This window comes from Strix aluco, chromosome 1 (assembly GCF_031877795.1).
Source record: "Strix aluco isolate bStrAlu1 chromosome 1, bStrAlu1.hap1, whole genome shotgun sequence".
Taxonomy (NCBI): domain Eukaryota; kingdom Metazoa; phylum Chordata; class Aves; order Strigiformes; family Strigidae; genus Strix; species Strix aluco.
The window spans coordinates 112,825,392-112,848,576 of NC_133931.1; the positions used below are offsets into that span (position 1 = coordinate 112,825,392).

Here is a 23,185-nt window from a genome sequence, read left to right on the forward strand (position 1 = left end):
GCTCCCTTTGAGGAGAGCTGCTAAGAAGCCTTGGTTAGCTAGTCCAGTCAAGTGACCTCAAGTGGCTGTTCAAGGACTGTTTACGTATATGCAGAGATATTCATGATTAGCAAGTATTAAATAGAATCCTGTAAGTACTAGTATATATTAATTCTATGTCTACACTTGTGTCTTTGCCTGTATAAATTTCTTCTGAAACAGAATCCATTCATATACTGTAATCTTGGCAAAACCACTCATCCTGTTAGGCTGGAGGTTGGAAAAGATGATCTAAAGAAGTCTTGCATGTGACAACTGTTGGACAGATTGCGGGGGAAGGGTGTGTGTTCCTACACGGCTTAGATAACCTTTCCTGGAGCTATATGTAGAGAACATATGGTTGGTTGTCAGACATGTTTGTGTCTCCATCGCAACTAATATAAATCCCTCAATAATACATGTAATCAGACTTGGACATGGGTCAGTTAGCATTCTTGAGCACTGCCTTTCCTTAGTGCTGCTTTTTCATTAGCTCCTTTGATTTTTTTTTTTTGTGTGTCTTTGATATTTAATGCTTGTATGGCTGGTGTTTGTTAATAGCTGGCATGAGCATTATACTGATGAATAAAGTGAGTTAGACCCAGAAGACTACAGAATTGGTATAAGTGGCTAAGAATACCATAGTGTTGGTCCAGAAAAGTGAGAAATGTTTTTTATTGTTGCATAGAAAGTAGTTGTTTTGCAGTCTGTTACAACTTGCTTTTTTTTTTTTGAATGGATTTTTTTTCCGAGAATGAATAATTATCAAAAGGCAACAGAGCTTCTACAGGTATTTTTCTGTAGCATTTCATTCAAGCATTGCAAAATTTTTCAGGACAGTGCAGACTGCCTTAACTGTTCTAGTCCTGATTCTGCAGTATGAGCCGCACAGAGCCTTGCACGAGTAAGTTTTGCACTCACAGATGAGATTACATGACTGAGACCAGTCTTCGCCAAATTCCAGTGGAGATTTTGAGGGACATGGACATACAAAGTGTAAGTGTCTGGGGTTTATGCTCTAAAGTAAAGCAGAAGGTCAGTGTAGTGAGAGAGCACATTTTGCAAAACAGCCACTCTGGTTCTGACTTCCAAAGCCTGTCCCGGAAGGGAAAGATTTTGAAGACAAACATTAAGACAGTAAAATGGGGTTTATGGTATTTAAAAACAGATTTGATAGAGATAGTGCTACTCCTTTCTCTTTTGGGAGTCCCTCTTTTGAAAATAAAATGCTAACACTGTCTTTCTCCCTTATTTTTGCTTTTTTATTAAATCACGGTAAGGTCTCTTTCCTTGCTAACATCCCTCCTCTGTTCCGTGAGTCTCAACTTCCTGTCCTCAGAGGTGCTTTTTGATTATACATGGAAATGTTAATCAGACCAGTTGTTCTCAGTTCAGGTTTGCTTTTGAGGTTAGGATTTCTTCCAGTCTTGAAGGATTTTTTTTTTTTTTTTTTGCCTGCTATCCTGTCTGTTGGTTTTAGCTGCATTTTTTGATATGATAAAGTTGTTCTATTTTAAAAAGATACTTTTATATGAGCCTTAAAGCTTTTTGTAACCTTTAGCTATTTTCTTAGCTATATTGTAAAGCATTTTTGTGAGGTCATGAAATGTAGTACTTGAATTTTGTCTGGAATGGTGTGATGGTTTAGCCCCTGCCGGGGTCTGAGACCACGCGGCCGCTGCCCCTCCCCCACAAAGGGAGTGAAATACAAAGCCCCGAGACTGAGATAAGGAGAGGTTTAATGCAACAGAGCAACAGCAACACAACAAACAATAACAATAAGAATAACAGTGATAACAATGAACAGAGCAAAGTACATAACGATACAGCAAAGAGAACTGGTTGCGCCAATCCACGCGATCACCGATTCTTCCCACGCTCGCGCCCGGACGTGATGTCAGCGTGATACATGAATAACCCAGCTAGAGCTTCCCCCCACTGCTGGGAAAACGTAACCCTATCCTGGCTGAACCAGGACAAATGGATAAACCACATTCTGAGATAAGGAGATGATAAAATGAAAATAGCTTGGGATCAGTAGCCCATTAAAGCCCAGTAACTAAGTGTACAGATCATTTATTCACCAGACCAAAGTTGGAGTAGCTTTGAGCTTGATTTGTTTTTTCCATTCTTCTCCTTTTTTTTTCATTTGATGGAGAGGGATCCGTTTTCTTTTGGGACATCATTTCATCTAAATAAATGTTCTCTGTTATAGGGAGAACTGGAAGGTAAATGAGGACAAAGGAGTAGCATTGCAATATACAAATTTAGTGTATTCAAATTTTATCCAATCCTGTTCTCTAGTCTCTTTGTCAATGGCTGAATTAAAATTGGGAAGTGTTCAAGGAGTAGGAAAAAAGTAAAAACAAGTACAGTTATACATACCTAGAGGAATAAAACTGAGATGTAAGGTTATCTGTTGTTAAGAAATGAAAAAAAAAAAATTAATCTTTGTATTACTTGAATCTGGTAGTATCCCAGGTTTGCATCTTAGTCAGTTCCATGATAAAATGTTGCTTTGTGTGCAAAAGTAGCTACTGTTCAGATGGTGATTCTAACTGGAGTTTCCGTATTCCCTTAAATATTGTAGCAAAATGGGTTTTCTCAATAGATTTTTACTATGTAATTTATTATATAATTCATATTTCCATATTTTAAAAATTCACTCAGCTTTTAAATGTTCACTGAGTTATGTATGAGAACAATGTATAATGCCAGCAAAATTTGTACAAAGGGACCTTTAAAGAAAGCTTTGTCTTTTGACGCTCACTGATCACGAGAAAGTAGATTTTTCAGTTTGCATGTCCTCTGTATTTTGTGATTCAGGCAGCTATTGAATCTCTGGAACTTCAAGAAGAAACAAAAGAAGAATCTGATGAAGAGGAGGATGATGATGAAGAGTCTGGACGATTACGTTTCAAAACTGAACGGAAAGAAGGAACAATAATTAGGCTCTCAGATGTGACAAGAGAAAGGAGAAACATTCCAGAAACTTTGGGTGAGGTTTTGTGGCAATGGACTATTTTGAAGAGCTATAATAAAAGAAAGTAAAAGGCTTGCCAAAACTTTTAGAAAAGAGTTTCATGGCAAAAGATCAGTGTCCTCTGACTTAGACTGGCCTACATCTAAGTTGTCCAAAACCATGTGTAGTCTGTTGTAGTATGTGTAGTGTCCATCTCCTTGGGAATAGTGTTTAAGCATACCATGGTTTGAAAACCAGTGCAGTGTTTGTTCATTGAGACTTTTCTTGTGTCTATAAAAGCTGTCCTGTTTTCAAGCAGCAGCTGTCTGATCTATACTTCAGTAAATATTGTGGTGGAATACATTTTAAGGAATTCCTTTGGACTTCCATCCTTGGAAGATTTTCAGTTGATAAAACGAATCTTGTTACTTGTGTTCTGCTGTGAAATACCTGCATGTTTGCTGTTTTCCCCCAGGAGTGTAAGTGTGCTATGAACCTGTTGCGTTCCTACTGTTGGATTGGCATAGAGAAATTGTAACTTGCTGGGAAGTGTGTTAGAAAAATACAGAAACCTCTGTTTTCTGGGTTCAGTTTTTCTAACATGGAACTTTTATACCACCTTGATTCCTTAGGCGTTGTCTAAAAGAGTATATTTTCTTTGTATTTGAGTAGCATAACACAAGTGTGTGTGTTTCTAGGATTACTGCTCCATGCGGCTAATGAATTTGCCGCTGCTGTTTCAGAAGAAGCAGTAGTTTTTCAGCTTTCTTGCAGCTGCTTTGTAAATAAAATCACACTGGTTATGGTTTTGAGAGTTAACTTCAAGACCCCTCATGTGCCCTAGGTACTCATGTATCTGATACCGGTGGTGTACCTGCCCCACTGGGGATAACTATATTGCCTCTTCATGTTGGCCTTATGCTGGTGGTAATAATAATAATAGTAATAATAAAAAATCAAATTAGAAAGGTGATATTAGGGAGAGTTTTGCTTTCGGAAAGGTGTACCATTCTCATGGTTTCGCTACTGAACCAAAATACCAATTCAAACTATGGAGAAAAAGTCCTGATCTTTTGAAGAGAATCAAGATATGCAAGAGGTGAACTGGTAATGAAGGCATATTGTCAGATACTGTTGGCTAATTGTCAGATACCACTGGAAGATGATGTATATTTTGATGATACTTCAAGTTTTGCCAGACTGCAGGGATGGATTATTCATGCAGGATTGCTTTAGGAAGGGTGCCATGCAGCTTGAGCTTGGAAGCTGGGTGCTTCTGCTTGCTTTCTACATGAGTCAGTGTGATTGAGGCAACGGGATTTTGGAATTACATTCCCAGAGCACATACTTAGATTGCTGGAACTTGTCCTGATGAACTTTTCCTCTTACCTTAAAGGCCTTTCTTTGCAAAGGATGTTAGTTCTATGGATTTTGCTTGAGTTGCATAGCTTACTAATTCTTTAATTCTGTTGCAAGGAACTTCAACTTTTACTATGCCTGCAAAAATTGAGAAGCCTTAATTCTATAACAAAGGTGTTGCAGCTAAGAGGACTTGTTCACGAGCAGTAAGGACTCAGCTGCAGAGGCTGAACCATACTTTCACAGTGGTATTCATGTAGGCCGTGTCATGCTGTGAGAGGCATGTCAGTGCATGATTTTGAATCAAGGTCTTTCTCATATTTGAATCAAGGTGTTTCTCATATGTTTTATTATTAATTTAATTTTTAGCAAATAGCTCTTCTTACTTGCAATTTCAGGCAAAATGTGTATTAAGGGCCTTTATTCAGCATTGTTTTGATAATCAAGAATTGATTCTGATTAGAATAAAATTGAAGGGAACCCTCTAGAGGCACAGAGTAGTCTGTATGAGCAAGGGATGTTTTAACTGAGGTGCATTCCAAATGTGTTTTTGACCATAAAACCATGTTTCTACATACCTCATGCAGACCATATCTTATACGAAGGTGCTGGTGGCTTTACAAAGCAGAATATTTTAAAAACAAGAGTGCACTGGAATAGCTAAATCTCTGCACATAATTGCAAAGTAAATGACAATTGCATGCATTTTCGTCTATCTGTGGATTTACTCTATGTAAAGACAAGACCAGCCAATGAGGAGAAAACCTGTAGTGGCGCTTGACTGTTAAAGGAACAATGATTCGAATTAGACTTATTTTTCAGTGTAATTTTAAGTGATTTGGGATGTAGCTCTGAGATGTAGGGAAGAGGTGATGCAAATATGGATAAATGTATAAACTGAAGAGCTGTTTTCTGAAACTAATTTTTGGCAAAAATACAGTCTTGCTGTTTTGAAATGGTTTCTATTTCTACTAATTTTTCACATTAATTTGTTGATAAAGAGACCAAATGGTTGACCATGTGGTGGAAAGTTAAACAGCAAAAAATACTCATTTGCATATAAATATATGCTTGCTTTTGAGATTATAGAGCAAATTTTTACAGATGTTACTGGTTTAAAAATGAAACTTCATTGCAGAGCTACATGTCCTTACTTCAAAATCTGAACATAGTTGAGAAAACACTTAAAGAGGAATTAACATTTCAGTTGAAGTTACAAACGTAATTTTCATCCTGTCACATTTTGGTGACCTTTTGTGACAGCTTGTCTCTATTGGAGGAGTGCATTCTTACTTGCTGATTAAAGATGTCATTTGAAACCATTTTATTACCAGCGATAGTGAAATTAATCTTGACACTTAGAGACACTAGAAAAATAATTGCTGATTCACTGCATTAACTGTGTGTGTGAGAACTGTACAGTCAAGATGAGAATAAGTGTGTGCTGGTAAAAAAAATGTAAAAATACAGAGTATTCTCATGAACATAGGTGAGATTTCCTCAACATTTCTTTACCCAAAATAATGTAAGTAGTGGTTTTGAAAAGTGTAAAGGAGAGGTATTGTAGGACAACAACACAGTTGATTTTTAGAGATACTGAGTTTGTCATCTTTGAGAAATACGTAACTTCTTTCAGTGCATGTAGTTGAAGTCTTCCCAGGGTTGGAATTGTCATTATGCTCTGGATTTAGTTACTGTTAAGGAATGTGAAGAAGAAAAATGCCTTTGTTTGGCATCACCAAACTAGAAAGTATTCCTTCTGTACCTAATTTAAAAAACAAAACAAAACCCTACACTTAATGCAGAGCCACTTGCCAAGCAATAACAAAGGTTATTGGATGTGGTAGTATATGTCCTGCTTAGTTGGCTTATGTTCACTCTGATAATTAGTGGCTGAGATTTTGAGCAAGACTAGGAAATTAAAATGAGTGGTTTCACTGTTGTCCTGTTGCACTGTATGCAGAAGGACATAGTGTAGTCAGGTTGCAAGTGTGGATGATGGAGAGAAAAAAGTTAAAGGAGAACATTTGCTTGCTATCTCAATTTAGATTGCATATTTATGTAAATGTATATGTATATTTTTTTTTATAGCTGTTCTGGAATGTGATTTATGTTGTAAATCTCTGCATTATCCAGGATAATAGGGATTCTGGGATTCTCAAACCTGGGGATTTGAAATGCTGTTGATCTCAGGGAGCAACCCAAGGCAGACATAGCCTTGGAGACCTGCATTCAGGATTGGTGTAGGCAGGAGCCGGTGGCTGAGTACTGGCAGCAGCCTGCACGCACTGTGCAGGGGACATGGCAGCATCCAGCCTGGCTCAGTGCGCTTCGGTCACGATGCACACAAGCTCTTAGCCAGCGAGAAGCAGCGGGCCTTTTCATGCGAATACCTGGCAGTGCTTTGGAAGAATCTAGGGAGGGAAAGAGGATCTCTTCTTCCTCTGCTCATCACCTCTTTTCTAGTTAGCAGTCTGATCTTGCTTTCAAGGAAGACAGGGACTATTTTCCTTGCTCCCCTCCCTGAAAAACTGTCTTGCACACTCTCCTCTCCTTCATCTCTGCGTGTCTGGCACAATGCTCTCAAATTCAATAAACAGCCCACCAAATAATCGAGCTGACTATATTTTGCTGCGTGGTGACTGATAGCAATATAAAGCACTTGAGGTATTCTTGAGTTCACTGCATGAGTCTTCCCTTCTGCAGTCTGTCGCTGAGGCTCTGAACCTGCAGTTTTGTGTGTAAGCAGAATTCTTTGCAGGTAGGACACTTGCCTGCAGTGGCATGTAGTGGGGGAAGTATGCTTGATGTTAATGTAATCCTACTTTTTTGGGTTTTTTAAATCAAATGGTTATATTGTACTTCTGTAGTCATAGATATGGTGTGAATGTAATGATGCTTGCTGCAGTGAATTTATGGGGGTTTTTGTTTTGGTTGGGATATTTTTTGAAGGTCAGTGTTACACGTTTTCACTTTTCTGGCTGAAAAACTATGTGGGCTGTGCCTTTAAGGAAGGACTCAGCCTTTAAAGTTTGAGAACCTTTGTGTAAAGTGAGTAGGAAAACAATTAGTTTATTTTAAAGAGAGTGAAAAGTACCTGCACATGGAAGATCATCAGGACTGACTTTGCCCTGGATGCTGTCATCCCTTCCCCAAGCTTAATCAGCACAGTCCTCCGAAGTAATTTTGTTTGAAGCAGCCCATTTTTTTCTTCTAAAGTTGTTTCTATTCAGTGTCATTTGATACGTGCTCAAGAGGCTGAGAGACTCAGACATGATCTTCTTGCCTTGTAGGAAGTCTAGCTCTATTCCCAGGATCATTAAGAATTGCTTTCCTCACATGTGACTTCTAATCTGTTTAATAGGAGATAGTTTCTTATCATCCGGAATGAATATCAGTGGTAGGTACTTGTTGCAATGACTGAACTTTGCTTTCCAAACTACCTTGCTAAATTCAGGGTTGTAGTGTGGAAGATGCAGAAAAATTGCCCTGTCTGTCTTATTTGTGGAAGAAGAAGAAAACTTTTGGCTAGCAGCATGCCCAGGGTGCCCTGCAGGATTTGGATCTGCTCTGATTAAAGGGAGGAGAGCTATTGCTTTGCAGTGTAATGACACCATGTCTTCCCATAAGTACGTGGGAGCTACAGGTTGGACTTTCCTGCAGACCAACTAAAAGCTGATGTTCACCCTTTCGCACTTGCAAGCTGGTGAAGAAGCTGAACTTGCTGCAGGTGTGAACAGGAAGGAAGCTTGAAATCAGAGCTCTGTTTTTCCTGTTAAACCAGCTTTTTTCATCCCTGACAGCTAAGGATGGATAAGGTGGTTTAGTCTTATCTAATGCTTTTGATTGCTTTGGACAAGAGTACATTTGTCTTAATTTTCCTCAGAAATCCATAGTGTGCAAATGTAATTCCATACTAAGACTTGAGGGAGTGTGATTCTTTGCTGCCTTCTAAGCATGCTATGAGATTTTCCTGATAAAGCCTGATTGTCTGGGGCTCTGCCATTGTCTTGGAGCAGGTGCTAGGGCAAAGGTAGCATTTCATAAGAGTATCTGGTGTGATTGTAAATTAAGGCTTTATGCCACATAATTACATTGTCAGAGGGGAGAGAAGAGGAGATAGAGAAACTTGTCTCATCATCAACACCCAGAAATGAAATAGGAAACTATATGGCAGATCCTGGCCTTTAGGAGTCTGTGTGTTTGTAGACAGCCAGCAAGTTCTAAACTTTTCTTTTAAAGTCAGAAAGCCCCTGCTTTCTGGAGGTGCTAAATACCTCTGAAAACTGGGACATGCAAATTTATAATCTTTGCAGCTCAGTTGTGCAGGTGGTTTTTGTAGCCGGATAAGAACAACTGTCACAGTGGGAATGCGCAGTGCTCACCCTTTTCTGCCCTTCTGTCAATCCTCAATTTCAGTGACTAATTGAGATTGCTTATGAAGATGTTTAAGATGGTGGTTTAAGAGGCTTTGGCTATTAGACTCACATTTTAATAGTTTTGTAATTGCTTTAGTTATGTATTCTTGATGGAGAATATATGGTGATGTGGAGATGTTGTAGTAGTGTCTCAGCTGCCGGACAGAAACTATTTTTATTCTGATCTTCAGATACTATAGCCACTATGTGTAGTATTGGCAAGTAAAAACACTTTGTCCTGAAAAGTGGTTCCTTTCCCAGTCTCCTTTAATGTTAAGAGCAAACTTTCTAAATGGAAAACTGGAATTCGTGCACTAATTGCTATTTATATGAATTCAAAATTATTTGTCAGGAGTGTGTTTCTTGTAGTTTAATTTTGCCCTGTTAGAGGTAGAAGCCAATTTTAGAGGTAACAAGGGATCTGACTGGCACATGGCAAAATCCTCAGCTGCATGTTTGGGTTAAAGTTTATCCCCTTTAAGTAAGTGAAACCTGGTGAGTGGCCCTGCTCATACTGTCACGGTGTGTTTCCTGAAGTTGGTTGTTGGTTGTAGACTTTCTCTGTATGCCCAAGTAATTTGATTACGTGGGCCTGTTACTGCATGGTTTTCTCTTAATGTTATCAGCATTGTCCCAGGTTTCAAGCAAATTTGGCAGTCTTTGTTGAGTACCATCTGTTCTCTGGTGTTTACCTGTGATGTGAGTTGGGTGCGTGTTATCAGTGGCCATGTATTTGACCTGAGCTGAGCACATGTTTTGAACTGTGCTCTCTCTTAAGCGGAATTATCATTTGTAAATACACTTGGTTCTTAAACCACATGCAGTTAAATAAATACTAAGTAGTTACATTCTGGAAAAACACTTCAGTGACCAGAAAGCTTTGGAACAGGCCAATGTGCAGAAGAGTCTGGTAGATAAAATCTGTTTATGGTAAATGATATGTTGAGTCTTCCATATAAAGTTTAGTTTACTGGGGGTTTCACTGTGCTGCCTGACATCTCTGCAGATAAATGAGATGTTGTTTAAGATAACACAAATGTGAGAGGAACCACAGCTGCCTCTTACAGCATAAGGCAAACTTCAGTAGCTTTTTAAAAAAAAAACCTGTCCAAACCTTTTGTCCATGTTTATTTACCTGCTGCTTTTTGCCTGTGCAACAGACACAAGTATCTGTGTGCTTTTAAAGATGTCTTTAATGAAATGTTAACATGCCACCTAAAGGAGATCAAAGTGCCTGCAAATTTTGTTAGTTGCAGGGATGCTTCTATAGTTCTAGCAATGGTTTGCATGATATTTTCCGTCTTTTCAGCACAAAGCTAAAATACTTTTTCCCCATCTCTCTCTTAACAGAACTTTCTGCAGAAGCTAAAGCAGCATTACTTGAATTTGAAGAGAGAGAAAGGCAGCTTAAACAGGGACGGTATGGCTCAAGGAGAGGAGGGAGAAGAGGAGGCTCGATTATGTGCCATGGAATGGGAGAACAAAGGAGAGACAATAATGATAGGGGAAGAATGAAGGATCACAGACCTGCACTGCTGCCAAACCAGCCATCAACAATGGTACCTTTTAATCCTTAGTATTCTTTGAACATACTTTCAGGAAATTATGGAGAAATGCATTCTGAACTGAATCTTTACAAAGGTGGAATATACCAGTGTACACTTCTTGCTCTTTCAGAGCACTGTTAGGCAAGATGGGGTTTGCATAACATGGTGATTGTGAAAGAATGTGCTTAGTCCTGTTACTGGCCTCAACTTGAAGAATCTCAAGGCCTCTAAGTGAAAAGTGGATTTCAACTCATACAACACAATCAGGCTTACTTACTGGTTTGCATAAGGATAGAGGAAAAAGTTAATTCCTCTGAGAAGTCCTCTACATGCAACATGGAAACATGTTCAGTCCCACATTATTAATAGTAATTCAGCTTAAAAAATATGATTCTGTAAAATAATTCTTGGTTTTTGTCAGACTAATATTTTTGCTGATAGTTCTAAAAAAATCTATTTGTATACCTGCCATGATACTATGGAGGCAAATAAAACCCTAGGAAGGTAATTGCCACTAGATAAATTAGTATCTTGGGATTTCAGATGAAATGTAGCTTTGTTACTCTTCCCCCCCATCCCGTGCTTTGTATCACAAACTAAAAGGTGTTATCTTTTTCCATCAAAAAAAACCCCTAAAACCCAGTGAGTCAAGTGGTAGCCCACACTTATTTTTGTTAATTGTCATAAAATGTACTGGAAGCTGAGATTGTAGAACAAAGCCTGTGTATGTCTTTGCAGGACAAGGTCATCTGTATTAAACAAAGGGGATTTTTTCCAACAGCAGTAACTCTAGGTGCTCATCACTAGCAGGAGTCGGTGGATATCTCAGCAGTTGAGAGCCCTGCAGTAGAATATTTCGTGCTTTTAAAACAGTGAAGGTGGAATAATTTTTCTTCTGTATTGCTGCAGTCTTTGCTATTTATTTTGATCTTAAATGTTGTAAACATTTTTGTGTTCATCACAATATCTTCTTCTTGTGCATACTTTGTAGGTGCTTTGCTTTATGTATATGGCTGCGGAAAAATATGATGTGTCACATCTTTGTTACTAAAAGGTTGCCTGTTTGGGACTCTTCTTGCACTATCATTTGGCAGTTACTGGTCTAGGACTGATACCTAGTATCAGTGAGTTCAGAAGCAGAAGAATGTCTCTGAAGAGAAACATGATAATATTTTCTTTTATTATTATTATAACTGATTTTGGCTCTTTGAGTGTTGAGCAGGAATAGACTTTCTTCTGTGTTACAAAAGGTACCTTTGAAAGGTATCTTTAAAGTAGTTTTTCCTTGAAGTAGTATGGATTGGGCTACACTGATATCTTAATCTAGCTTAATTTGTATTTTGACTTTTGTTGGTACTGCTAGGTCTGTTTTTATTCAGAGAGGCTCTATACATGAGACCGTGGATTTGCTTTGATACTAGTACTCAGATTTCTAGTGATCATCACATATACCTTTTGCAGTTGATGACAATTTCCAGTGACATATGCAGAACCCTAACACATGACAGTAGATGGTTTCACTGTTAAAAATGAGCAAATGAATGTCTGCATTCCCTGTGTGCTTCCTTGCTCTTTGCCGTCCTCTCCTTCACATGAATGTCTTTGTTCCTTCGCTTTCCTGTGCTGGTGGTTCTTAACAGTTCCAGCTGATGATATGGGAAATAAGTTTTTCTGTTCATATTTGGCCTTAATTGTTCTCTAAAGGTGTCTTGGTTTTGTGGTGGTTTATGTCCGGATATTATAACTGTAAAGCCTATTGACTTTATTCTTTTGTCTGACTTTAGACTCATTCACAGAGGTTAATTCCAACACACCAGCAACCTGTTAGGAGTCTGTTCCAGCAGCACCAACAACAGCAGCAGCAACAACAACAGCAGCAGCAGCAGCAACAGCAGCAACAACAGCAGCAGCAGCAGCAACAGTTACAATCTCTGCTTCCTTTACAGCATCAGCATCATTCTTCTCCTCCTCCAGGGCTACATATGCCCCCTCAGATAGAAACACCTAGAATAATGATGACTCCACCTCCAGTGACACCTCAGCAACCGAAGAACATACACATAAATCCACATTTCAAGGGGACAGTAGTGACACCTGTACAAGGTGAGCTTTCTGAACACCCTTCCAGTCATGGGAGTGTGACTCATCTTACTCTTTGCCAGAGATGCAACAATTTGTTTGTTTATCACTTCATGGAAATATGCTTCAGGCTGATTTTTTTTTTTTCCTTAAGCTTGAAACAAATATTTTGCCTGAAGTAAGATACAATGTTGTTGGACTGTGACCAGCTGAAATAGTAAAGCCTTTTCAACTTCTTTATCATCTTTGTTACTCAACTGTAACGCCTGCAAAGAGCAGTAAAAATGGAAAACGAAAAGAGAACATTTTAAAAGTAGTAAATGTCAGGTTTCAAAACTAGGTAAGTACTGCAGTTTATAATTTCCCACATCATTCCAGCTTCAGCCAAGCATTCACAGAATGACCACCCACCTGTTTCAGGGAGAGTACACTGAGACACTCCTTGCACTGTAACTGCTCTGTGAAAGGTACCAGCTGCTATCCTTACTTGACAAGATACACGCCCTCAGTTCTCCTTTCAGTGCCACATTTGTGATTGTTTGATTCACAGCCTGCAAGTACATTTTTTTCTGTAACTTAACACAAGCACTCTTTGGGCTACACTTTTTAGGGCAGCTCTCAGCAGAGCTGTTAACATTACTCCTTATTTAGGAAGTGTGTAAGCCCTAAGAGGATAAAAAAGACACCTACATAGCTCTGACTTGTGATTCTGTTGGGACTAGACAAAATAAAGAAATACATATATATGTACCATTAGGTTTTCTGTATTTTTCCCCCTTCAAATTAGCAGAACTCCAAGCCAGTGCTATCTTTAATTCTTTTATTTGACCAATTGAAAGTAGGAATTCAGCAGGGTAGGATATTGCCAGTTGATACAGATCTATTAGGTTTTGCACAGATGGCTTCACAGTAGCTGTGTTGTAGAGATTATTTTGCTTTTTCCTGTCTAATAAAATCAGTGCTTCCCACCAAATTATGCATTGCGACAGATTATCTGGAAGCAGTCCAAAAGGTCCTTTAGTCTTGGATTTATGCCTTCTGTGCATTTTCCTAACATTTCCAAAGCAACAGTTATTGTTTTGTGAAAAGCAAAAATTGGTTTTAGACTGTTCTAGATGCCTGTGCTGTCTCCCTGTGAAACAGTCATCAAATGTACTGTATCTAGGTGAACAAGTGTCCTCCTAATGCCAGCAATGGCTACCGAGGATTTTCGCTTTTGCCTAGCATCAAAAGTTTACCACTTTGTTCTTTCTTCGTTTTTTTTCATGTTATCAGGTGGCTTCAGGCTTGTCTCAGCCTTACCACTACATTTGTGTCACCGTGGGAGGGGCCTTGCTGTATCTTGAGTATAGTCTTTTTTTTTGTCTTTACTTGCAGATCCTCATTTGAACAAAATTCTGTACCTCCTGAATGTTAGACTTCAATCCAGTATTGAAGATCTCCTTTTTTTGTTGTTGTTTTTAGATCCTATACCTGCTGACTTTGTGTGCACGTTGATTTCTTGACCGGTAAAAGTTTAGTCATCTTCTCAGAATGAGCAGCCCTGAGAGGATGAGTGATCCATTTTTGAATGGTGTAAGACCTGTATTTCAGTGAGGAAAACCTTTGCTATGTGTATTGATGGCAGCTGGTTCATATGAAATACCTGTGTGCCATCCATTTTACTGAAGGAATCCTTGGCAAGACTACTGAGTATTTCTGCTAATAGGTGTGCAGCATACTATTAAATGCAATCTTTCAAATCACTGTAGAATTTTAATCTTCTTGATCAGAGAGTATGTATAGGAAGCTGAGTCTTCTGCAGTGGCTGAGAGTAGTGGCCATCTCAGTCTTTTAGTCTGCAGCAGTATGATTATGTTACATGAAAGTATACATTTGCACACCTAAGGAAAATATGTAGGAAATCAGTAGTCTTCAGGGAAGATGAGCATAATTCTAAAATCTTCAATGGCATTTGCATATTAAGATGAATTTTTAAGCAGTTACTGCAGGCAAAGTGTAGACAGAAATTATTGTGTAGGGAGAGCTGTTCTAAACTTCCTCATAAAAAGGCCTCCTCACTTCAATCCATCTGCTTGAGGCCCCAATAGGCAGAGACTGGTAATTGACGACGTTAGGATTTATTTCAGGGTAACAGGAAGTATGAAAGATCAGATTGACTTCATGTTCTTGATGATTTCCTGTCCCTTCTTGTCTGAATACATTTCCAGATACATAGGGTTTTTACACATTAGAGAATTCAGTCAGATAGGTGCAAAGTTTATTGGGATTCTGTTGTTGAAAATGTGATGCCTGGAAGCTAAAAATGCCATGTCTGGAAGTGCATGATATGCACACTTAGGTTCTGGTAATTTTAATGGTGTGCTGTCATGTTTTAGTGTAGACTGGCATTTTTTCCTCTCTAATTTTATGGCAGGATTAAGCTCACATGCTTCTAATTGTCAGCACCAGGGATACTTTTTCGAACTGTAAATCATAGAAATATACTTTCTCAACATCTTTTTGGTTTGAGTTAGTCTTGAAATGCATAGAGTATATCAATATTTTCTAAAATAGACTTAAACCTCCTGTAAATCGTTATGAAATTTTCATGTGAATAAAATTGGATGTATAAAAGCTCTAATAGCCAACTCCTTTCGCCTGAAAGTGAGTTGAAGCACTCTTAAAGAATCCTGTCATTGGCTTATTACTTTGATGTCTCAGAGATAGATCTTTTACAGTGGCCACCATCTCCCTGCCCTGCCTTGAATCTTGGTTCAGAAAAATAGTTACTTTCAAGTAGGTTTTGTTTCAAACAAATTTCTACTATTTTTAGTCTTTGAAGCTTGATAAATGATTAAGAAGGACTTAGTCTATCAAAACCCCTAAAATGGTTATGTGAGCCTCTGCGTGTACTTGCTGCAGATACTGTTCAGTTGTGCCTTTTGTGGCATTTGAATCCCATGTCTTTTAGTTCCTTGGTTGTCATATAGCTTTCTCTTTTCTTTGTGTTCTATTCTATAAATTAATTCTGAGTTGTAAGTAGTAATTTGAGTATGATCAATTTACAAATTCTGGAGGACTGCACATAGATGTACTATGAGATACTAATTCAACCTGTGATAATAGGTATTGAGTTTTTTCCCCTTCATGTTTACACCACAAATAACTGTTTCAAGGATACTGTGGTGCTGCCAAAATTGGCATGAACTAATGAGCAGTTTATGACAGCTCAGTATATTAGTATGCCATTTACCTTTTAAAAACTGTTTGGTGTCTTGGGAAAAATTACATTATAATCTCCTAAATAATCAATATGGGAATTGCTTCTTCATCTTTTCAGGTATAGCATTGGAATTTACAGCCAAAAGCAATTTACTCTTCTTAAAATAGTGTCTAACAATATGCTGTGTATTATTTTTGAATCATAATTTTCAAACCTATGGAAGATTTGACATCAGGAAAATAAATGTTTATTTGAGACTTCTTTCCTACTTCAGCAAGCGTCCAAGGATTGAAAGGGCACAGTTTGAACTACTGTCTGTCATGAATATTAAATTCATTTGCTTAAAATATATAAATATATATATGCTACTGCCAGAGGCAGGATACTGAAATAGACATGAGTGTCCTGTTCAGTTGACATTTCTCTACATTTCCCACCTTATGCAATTTTTCTCAGTGCCTCTCTGACCTGTAATGCCTGAGCTATTTAGTCCTAGGTCTGTCAAGAGCACCCTGTCAATTTTTTCCAGGTGGCTATGGCTGTTTGATATCGACAGATGTTCATTAGAAGCCAAGACGAGACTATTCAACTAATTTTTTTTCATGTAACCTGATACGAAGTTTGCACTCAGTCCCTTGGCGCTGAAAGACCGGTGCAATTAGTTTACCCCATCAATCCCTGAACTAGTAAACCACATGTACTTAACAAAATTGGACAAAAGCCACACGTGGACGTGAACTAAAAATAACCACTAATGCATTAGTTCTTGTGCCTCAGTTACCAAGGAAGAAGGGATTTTTGAGGCATTATCAAACTCCTGCACTAGGAAATGCACCCAACTTTTCCCTTAAATTAGCTGAATTTCTCACTATCTTTCCTGCTCTGAAGTGTAATACAGTAGTTGTGAACAAAGTTGACCTTTAACCCTGCGTGGGAAATGTTTTCTTGTCACTTTCAGAAGTGCTAAAAACAAACTGAAGAAAACTAACCTTGTTAAGTTTTTAGTAAATTAACAAACACATTCAGTGGTGTTTGAAATGCTTTATTTAGCTTCTCTAGGCCTTTTTAACATTGAAACATTTGTATTTTTAACCACTTAGACAACTGAGAGAGGAAGTAAAAAGTGCACTGGAAAATGGGAAATATGTCATTACACTTTGTACTGGGGATTCAAATATAGACTCAGTCCCCAAGGTGATCCAGCTGTAGATGCTTTGTGCATTATGCCATAATACTAAGTTAATGTTTTGGGAAATGTTTTTTTGTGACTAGTGTTGAGATGCAGTTTTATGGACAAGTCACGGAATCACAGAATCATCTAGGTTGGAAAGGACCTTGAAGATCATCCAGTCCAACCATTAACCTAACACTGACAGTTCCCAACTACACCATATCCCTCAGCGCTGTGTCAACCCACCTCTTGAACACCTCCAGGGATGGGGACTCCACCACCTCCCTGGGCAGCCCATTCCAACGCCCAACAACCCGTTCTGTGAAGAAATACTTCCTAATATCTAGTCTAAACCTTCCCTGGTGCAACTTGAGGCCATTACCTCTTGTCCTATCACTTATTACTTAAAGAGGCTCATCCCCAGCTCTCTGCAACCTCCTTTCAGGTAGTTGTAGAGGGCGATGAGGTCTCCCCTCAGCCTCCTCTTCTCCAGACTAAACACCCCCAGTTCCCTCAGCCGCTCCTCGTACGACATGTGCTCCAGACCCTTCACCAGCTTCGTTGCCCTTCTCTGGACACGCTCAAGTAATTCAATGTCCTTTTTGTAGTGAGGGGCCCAAAACTGAACACAGTAATCGAGGTGTGGCCTCACCAGTGCTGAGTATGGTCATCCATGTTAATCCCTCTGAAATACTGATGTTGGAGGTTATTTTTCAGGAAGAGGGTCTCTTGATTCCTCTTGGTGTCTCTTTATGAAATAGCAGTCTTTCATCTGAGATCAACAGTTCTGTGATTACACAAACTGATCACAGTTGCATATAGCATTATGGTGACAAGGCCAGGTTAAGTAGTTTTTGCTTGCTGTTAATTGCCACTGCCTACCTCATTTTACCCTCCTATGAACAGTTATTTATACCAGATAAGTCTCTCATGCCCGTGCTTATTGTGGGAGGTTGGTGGTGAGGCTGGGAGATACCTATGAAATCTTGAGGGGCGTGAAGTTGAGAAGGCAAATTAATCATGTATCCTTCTGTTTGAAACATGAAATTATGGTTACAGTCTCTGTCAGCTTTGTCTAAGAGATGTCTTTGGCTGAATAAGTATTCTAGTTTTCCTTCCTGCAACAAGGAGCAATTTAATTCTGGAAAATGCAGAATTAAATTATGTAAATTAACTATGAGAATCCTAATTGCCCTGTTGCATGTTGCAGAGAAGGGAATGGTTGCTGAAAGTTAATTGTAGGAACTGTGACATGTGAGGGTAAATGTAGCAGATTTTAATCATGGCTTCTTATCGCAACTGCTTTTGGAAATAACAGCAACAACTGTTAGGTAAAACAAATGGTGTTAAAAGGTGCTTCTTGTTTCAGTGCCCTTGCTGCCAGTTCCAGCCCAGCCAAGACCTGCTGTAGGACCCCAGAGATTTCCTGTGAGTAGCAGCTGTTTCTTCTTCTCTGATATGGATAAGCATACATTTGCAAAGAAATATTAATATAGCAAATAAAAGCTGTTCTAGTGAAATATAATTTTAAGGATTTGTAAATATTGACAATACACTCTGCAGTTGAAAATGTTTGTTAAAAGCTTAAGGTCAATGGATTTTTGAGAGTAGAATTAATTCTGTTTAACTGTAAAATTGTTGAACCAGTCTCTCCAGTGGGAGAGGCATGAATGCATCTTGTCTTAAGGAATATGGGCTTCATTTTATTACTTGACTCTTTCTGTATAAATAGAATTCTTATTTTATTTGATATAATAAAAGACTATTTGAAATAATCCCTAAGCTTAAAAAGCAGTAATATATATTTATTGTAAAAATCAGCAAGCGTTTTTATTGTTACTTCAGGCATTTGAATGCTCTCATGTTTTTTATGTAAAAAATCAGAATGGCATTGCATGACCTTGCTTTCTCTTTATGTTTCTAACTTCTAAAACAAACAAGGCACTTAGCTGCTTCACTAGGCTAATTCCACTTGATAATTTTTTAAATTCTGTGAATGGAGAGAGTACATGCTTCTAGACCTTTTCTCATCATTTCACAGTTTTGTTATCCTAAATTTTTAGTTCAGGTGGTTTTCAGAGTATCAAAAGCTAGCAAAAGAAAAAATAGTTCATGCAATATTGCCTTAAATATTTTCAAATAAAGACCCATATATTATGTTTCCCAAATACATAAAACACAAAAACTATCCTCTGTTAATGTGTGCAGTGTTGAAGGAGGAAAGTAGACATTTATGAACATCTCTGTAGTATCACACAGTAAGTCTCTTGCACAGAGATCAGATGTATTTCAGAAACCTTCTGTGACTTTTGCCATGTGCGTACCTGCTTGTTTTTGGCGCAGAATATTTTTCATACAGGACATCTAGCTGAGGAATTGTGATGTCCATATTTTTACAGTAACTGAGTTTTTAAATTGCCATGTTTCTTCTGCGAAGTATAAAAAGGTTAAGCAGTAAAACCACAGTTTCGTTAAGTAAATTTGTTATATAATTTCATCATCAACACTTTAACTGGGGATATTTTTCCGTTTTCAGAGGAAATAATTTTCTTCAGCAGCCTTTAGTATTATGTGGAGACCTTATTATAATTTTAAAAGTAATTGATTGTTTTATATGAAAACAATTATCTTGCATTTGTTTTCTTTTGACACTTAAGTTGCTTTGCCAATAAACACAATTTAGGATGGAAAAGAAATTGGAGGACAAGGAATATCTGTAAAAGCATTGTAATTGACATCTTTGAAGTGGGTTTATGTCAGTGTAGAAAAATGGGAAATTATTTTTTTTAAATTGACTGTGAAATTAGATTTTAATTCTATACACTTCTGGTTTTGCGAGTTGAGAAGTACTGCAAAAGGGAATAAAATAGATTGAATATTTTTGGTAGGACTGTTGCTCCTTTTGCCTGGAAGAAAATACTTGACTGCTGCCTTTTTATGTAAGCAGTGCACTAGGAAAGAGTCAGTGTAATTCTTTTTTCATAAAGAGGAGGACGACTAGCTTAACTAAGAGGATCTAGTACTGTGAGTCGGTTGCCCTGAGGTTTTTTTTCCCCTACCTGAGCTAGTAACCTGCTCTATGACCCTGAGAAAGTTACTTAATATTTCCATGACTCACTGAGTTATAAAATGGGTATAGTATGAACTTCCCTTATGAAGTACTTCATAAATTTTGCATAGGTTATCAGTCATATTAGGATTAGGAATTAAGTGTCACTGTGTACATATCTCATGTTTGTTTTATTAAATGTAGTATGTTAGCTCTTGAGCTGAAGACAAATTTACTTTCTGACTAACATTTTATCTTGCAGAACTACCTGTTTTGCTCTGTTACATGTCAAATGCCTTTTGTGCCATTATAATTCACTTGTTTATGTATAAATGTTGACTTATAACAGTATAGAAATGGTTAGACAACTTTGACAAGCCATTTGAAAAAGATCAAAGAAGTATTTCAGACTGTAGTTCATTCATCCTTTTCCCCATTGTAGGAAGAATCTCTGGATATGTAATAACTTGAATTTGCTCTTGTTTTCAGGATTGTCTAATCAGAGGATGATAGTCAACTGACTTTTCTGATGGCTTTGTTTTTAAAAAATGTGGGGTTAGAATTAAATATTTGTAGCCTCCTTTCCCCTTTAACTTTGAACTGGACGGTTTATTTTGATTGAATGTGGCAGAGGTGGAAACATTAAAGGTAATAATTAAATTATTGCAAGGGAGAGACCTAAAAGTGGCTAGTGCCCTAACTGAAGGGAAATTGCCTGTGAGTTCCTATCTTATTTGGGAGAGAAACCTTTCAGCACAGAGAGCCTGTGTGTGCTCTGCACATGGGAAGAGCTTCAATCAGAGCTAATCAATTGCAAGTCATAAATCTATTGGAAGCCAGGTGTTACTAATTTAGGGGTAATGAAGTGACTTGTAACCATGTAATGGTTAATTCTTACAGCTTTCTGCAGAAGGCTGTAATTGAAGAGTTGAACAAAGTTGTAATGAGCATGTTAGCATATTGGTGTGAGTTCTAAAGTATAAGAAATAATGTAGTACTAAATCAGGGTAATCTTGATCATGATTGAACCTGCTTGGAGTTGGGACTGATTAAATTCACTTAACCTTGAACTTAAATTTTACTATTTCAGGATATTTCATTGTTCAGTTATTTCTTATTTAAGGCTTAACTCCTGAAATGTTTAAAAAGTACTAGAAAGGACATAATGGGATGAATCTGTGTTCCCTACTTAGAGTTATTTTAACATTTAGAGTAATTTGAATCAAGCAAGATAGTTGTCTATCTCTTACTCTGTAAGCGTTCAAGGTGACTTTGGTGTTTGAGAGCTATATTCAACTGATTAGGATTGAATAAATGGTGGATCTGAGGCATGTTATAGCTGAGAAGTGTGGTGAACTTGTAACTGGGAGTTAAAGACCTCAGTTCCGCAGAGGCTTCCATGCTTGTCTAAATTGCACAGTACTCCTCAGGTGGCTGTAGGTGATATTAATCCAATCTTAAAATATAGTCAATGCTAATATTTTTCCAGGCATTTGAATTAACCTGGAACTGTGCAAGTGCCAACTGCTTGTTTAACTGTTTGTTAAACTGTTTAACGAACAGATCAAGCTAACTTCTGAAGGTCTTGCTTTACCATCTGCCCTTGCTTTAAAGTGGTTAAGATGCCTTTTTCTGACTTCCTGTCTCAGTGTCACAGTTGGTTTTCACAAATAACAACCTACTTCGGGGACTGATAGACTTAAAGGAAGGTGACAGAAGACTTCATTCATAGACTAGTTGTATGGGTCTTCTAAACTTTTCACATGTTTTCTGACGAAATTATAAATTCTTGCCAATGCCCCAGTGCAGGTACAGAGCCTGTCCTTTTTCTTGCTACACAAGAGGGACCGCTGTGGTTCCTGTCCTCCAGTGCTTGTTATCTGGGCTAACTTGTCTTTAAACTCTTGCATTCTGTGAAGAATGATGAGGGAAAAACAAGGGAAGAAGAAATTAAATAGAAAATGGAAGAGGTGTTTCTAAACACTATAGGTAGACTGCTGCTAACTGACTATTATAGAGGCCAGATCATTACTTAATACAAAATTACAAGCTAAGTTGATGGTCCAGATCTTTTCATCCCTTAGATGAGTCCATCAGCACATTCTGTGTCTGAAATATTTCAATGTTTGCCTGAAGAAAAATTTATAAAGACTTTTTGCTTCAAACATCATTTATTTAACTTAATGAACACTGAAGTAATACTCATATGTGGCATGTGTGCAATTCTTTAAGGACATACACAAGTGTAACTAGTGTTGTCATGCCCCCTTTAGGATAGAGCATGGCTGAGGGAAGGTGTTTTCCCTGTCAACATTCTTCAGCCAGAAATTGTGAGGTATCCCTAGCATCCAGATTTGGGGCTGGAGTGGGCATTTGGAGTGAAGAGAAAGTTGGGGAGAACCTGCCTCAAACTCAAGGCAGAAGAGAGGAATTTCTTGGATCTGAGGCCAGTCCTCCTCTGTCTCTGCCCGGGATCCCTTTCTGAAACTGCTGTAGAGAGAGCAGAGCCTGTTAATGCAGCTCTATACCTTTTGCCAGGAGAATTTTCAGGAAGTTGGGATAAATTCCAATTTAGCCGCTGTCCTTAACCTGACACCCTGGGTGTGGTGTGTGCTGGGCAGGTGTCCATCTCACAGACACATTTTATTAATTTTGTTAACTCGAGTTTCAGAGCTCAAGTTAGGAATAGTCTGAAGTGGCATGAAGCACAAGATGAACTGGCACTAGTATCTGCCTGACTAATTTATACCAGGAAGGCTTTTCTCTTTTGATAGGACACCTTAGTTGATGCACTGGGTGCCTTTCAGATAACTGTTGAATTGAAGTCTACAAAAGTTGAATTGTATTACATTATGTTTTATTCAGTTTTAAAAATAAGACTTTATTAATAGAGTGACTTGTCCTCAGGCCCTTGTGAATATTCTACATCACATGTATTTGCAGTTCCCAGGGGGTTTGACATGATTTGTGTTTGGAAGTTACCCTACAGTTTCTTTTCAAAATCATCTTTATCTCAAAGAATACTTGATTATTTACACACACACCCCCACACCCCTTAAACTGCAAAAACCTTAGTAAACTTTCTTTATATTCTCATTCATAATGCTTCCACTTGATCTCTGGGGCATTAGGTGTTATCTTAAATGGATGCTGTGAAAGGCAGTTGATTAGTTTTGATTAATTTTTGCACCGTCTCTGAAAACTCTAGTTTGATGAATTCTGAGATCTTTCAAGTGTTGTATGTAATTCAGACACTGTTTTTAAACTCTTCTTTATGCTTTAATCTGAGAGGTTTTTAAACAGGTGCCCAGTCATTGCTCAGAACAGAGGTTTCTGTCCTTCATTACCACTTGCTTGAAACATTTATTTTAGATAAG

At 38.0% G+C, this 23,185-nt stretch overlaps 1 protein-coding gene across 11 annotated transcripts in view; it reads left to right on the top strand.

The window, feature by feature from the left end:
- RBM33 (RNA binding motif protein 33) overlaps positions 1-23,185 on the top strand; it is a 102,798-nt gene that overhangs the window by 23,931 nt on the left and 55,682 nt on the right. For 9 of the 11 annotated variants that reach the window (XR_012624054.1, XR_012624055.1, XM_074831513.1 and 6 more), the window contains exons 7-10: positions 2,845-3,016; positions 10,108-10,316; positions 12,089-12,407; positions 18,129-18,187. Coding sequence is in view for 9 of the 11 variants with exons in the window: in XM_074831513.1 (XP_074687614.1) it covers positions 2,845-3,016; positions 10,108-10,316; positions 12,089-12,407; positions 18,129-18,187 (759 nt within the window). In the remaining 2 variants the exon portion in view is untranslated. Of the gene's footprint in view, positions 1-860; positions 1,015-2,844; positions 3,017-10,107; positions 10,317-12,088; positions 12,408-18,128; positions 18,188-23,185 lie in introns of those variants that run through there. The other 2 variants (XM_074831599.1, XM_074831530.1) reach the window with 2 other exon arrangements.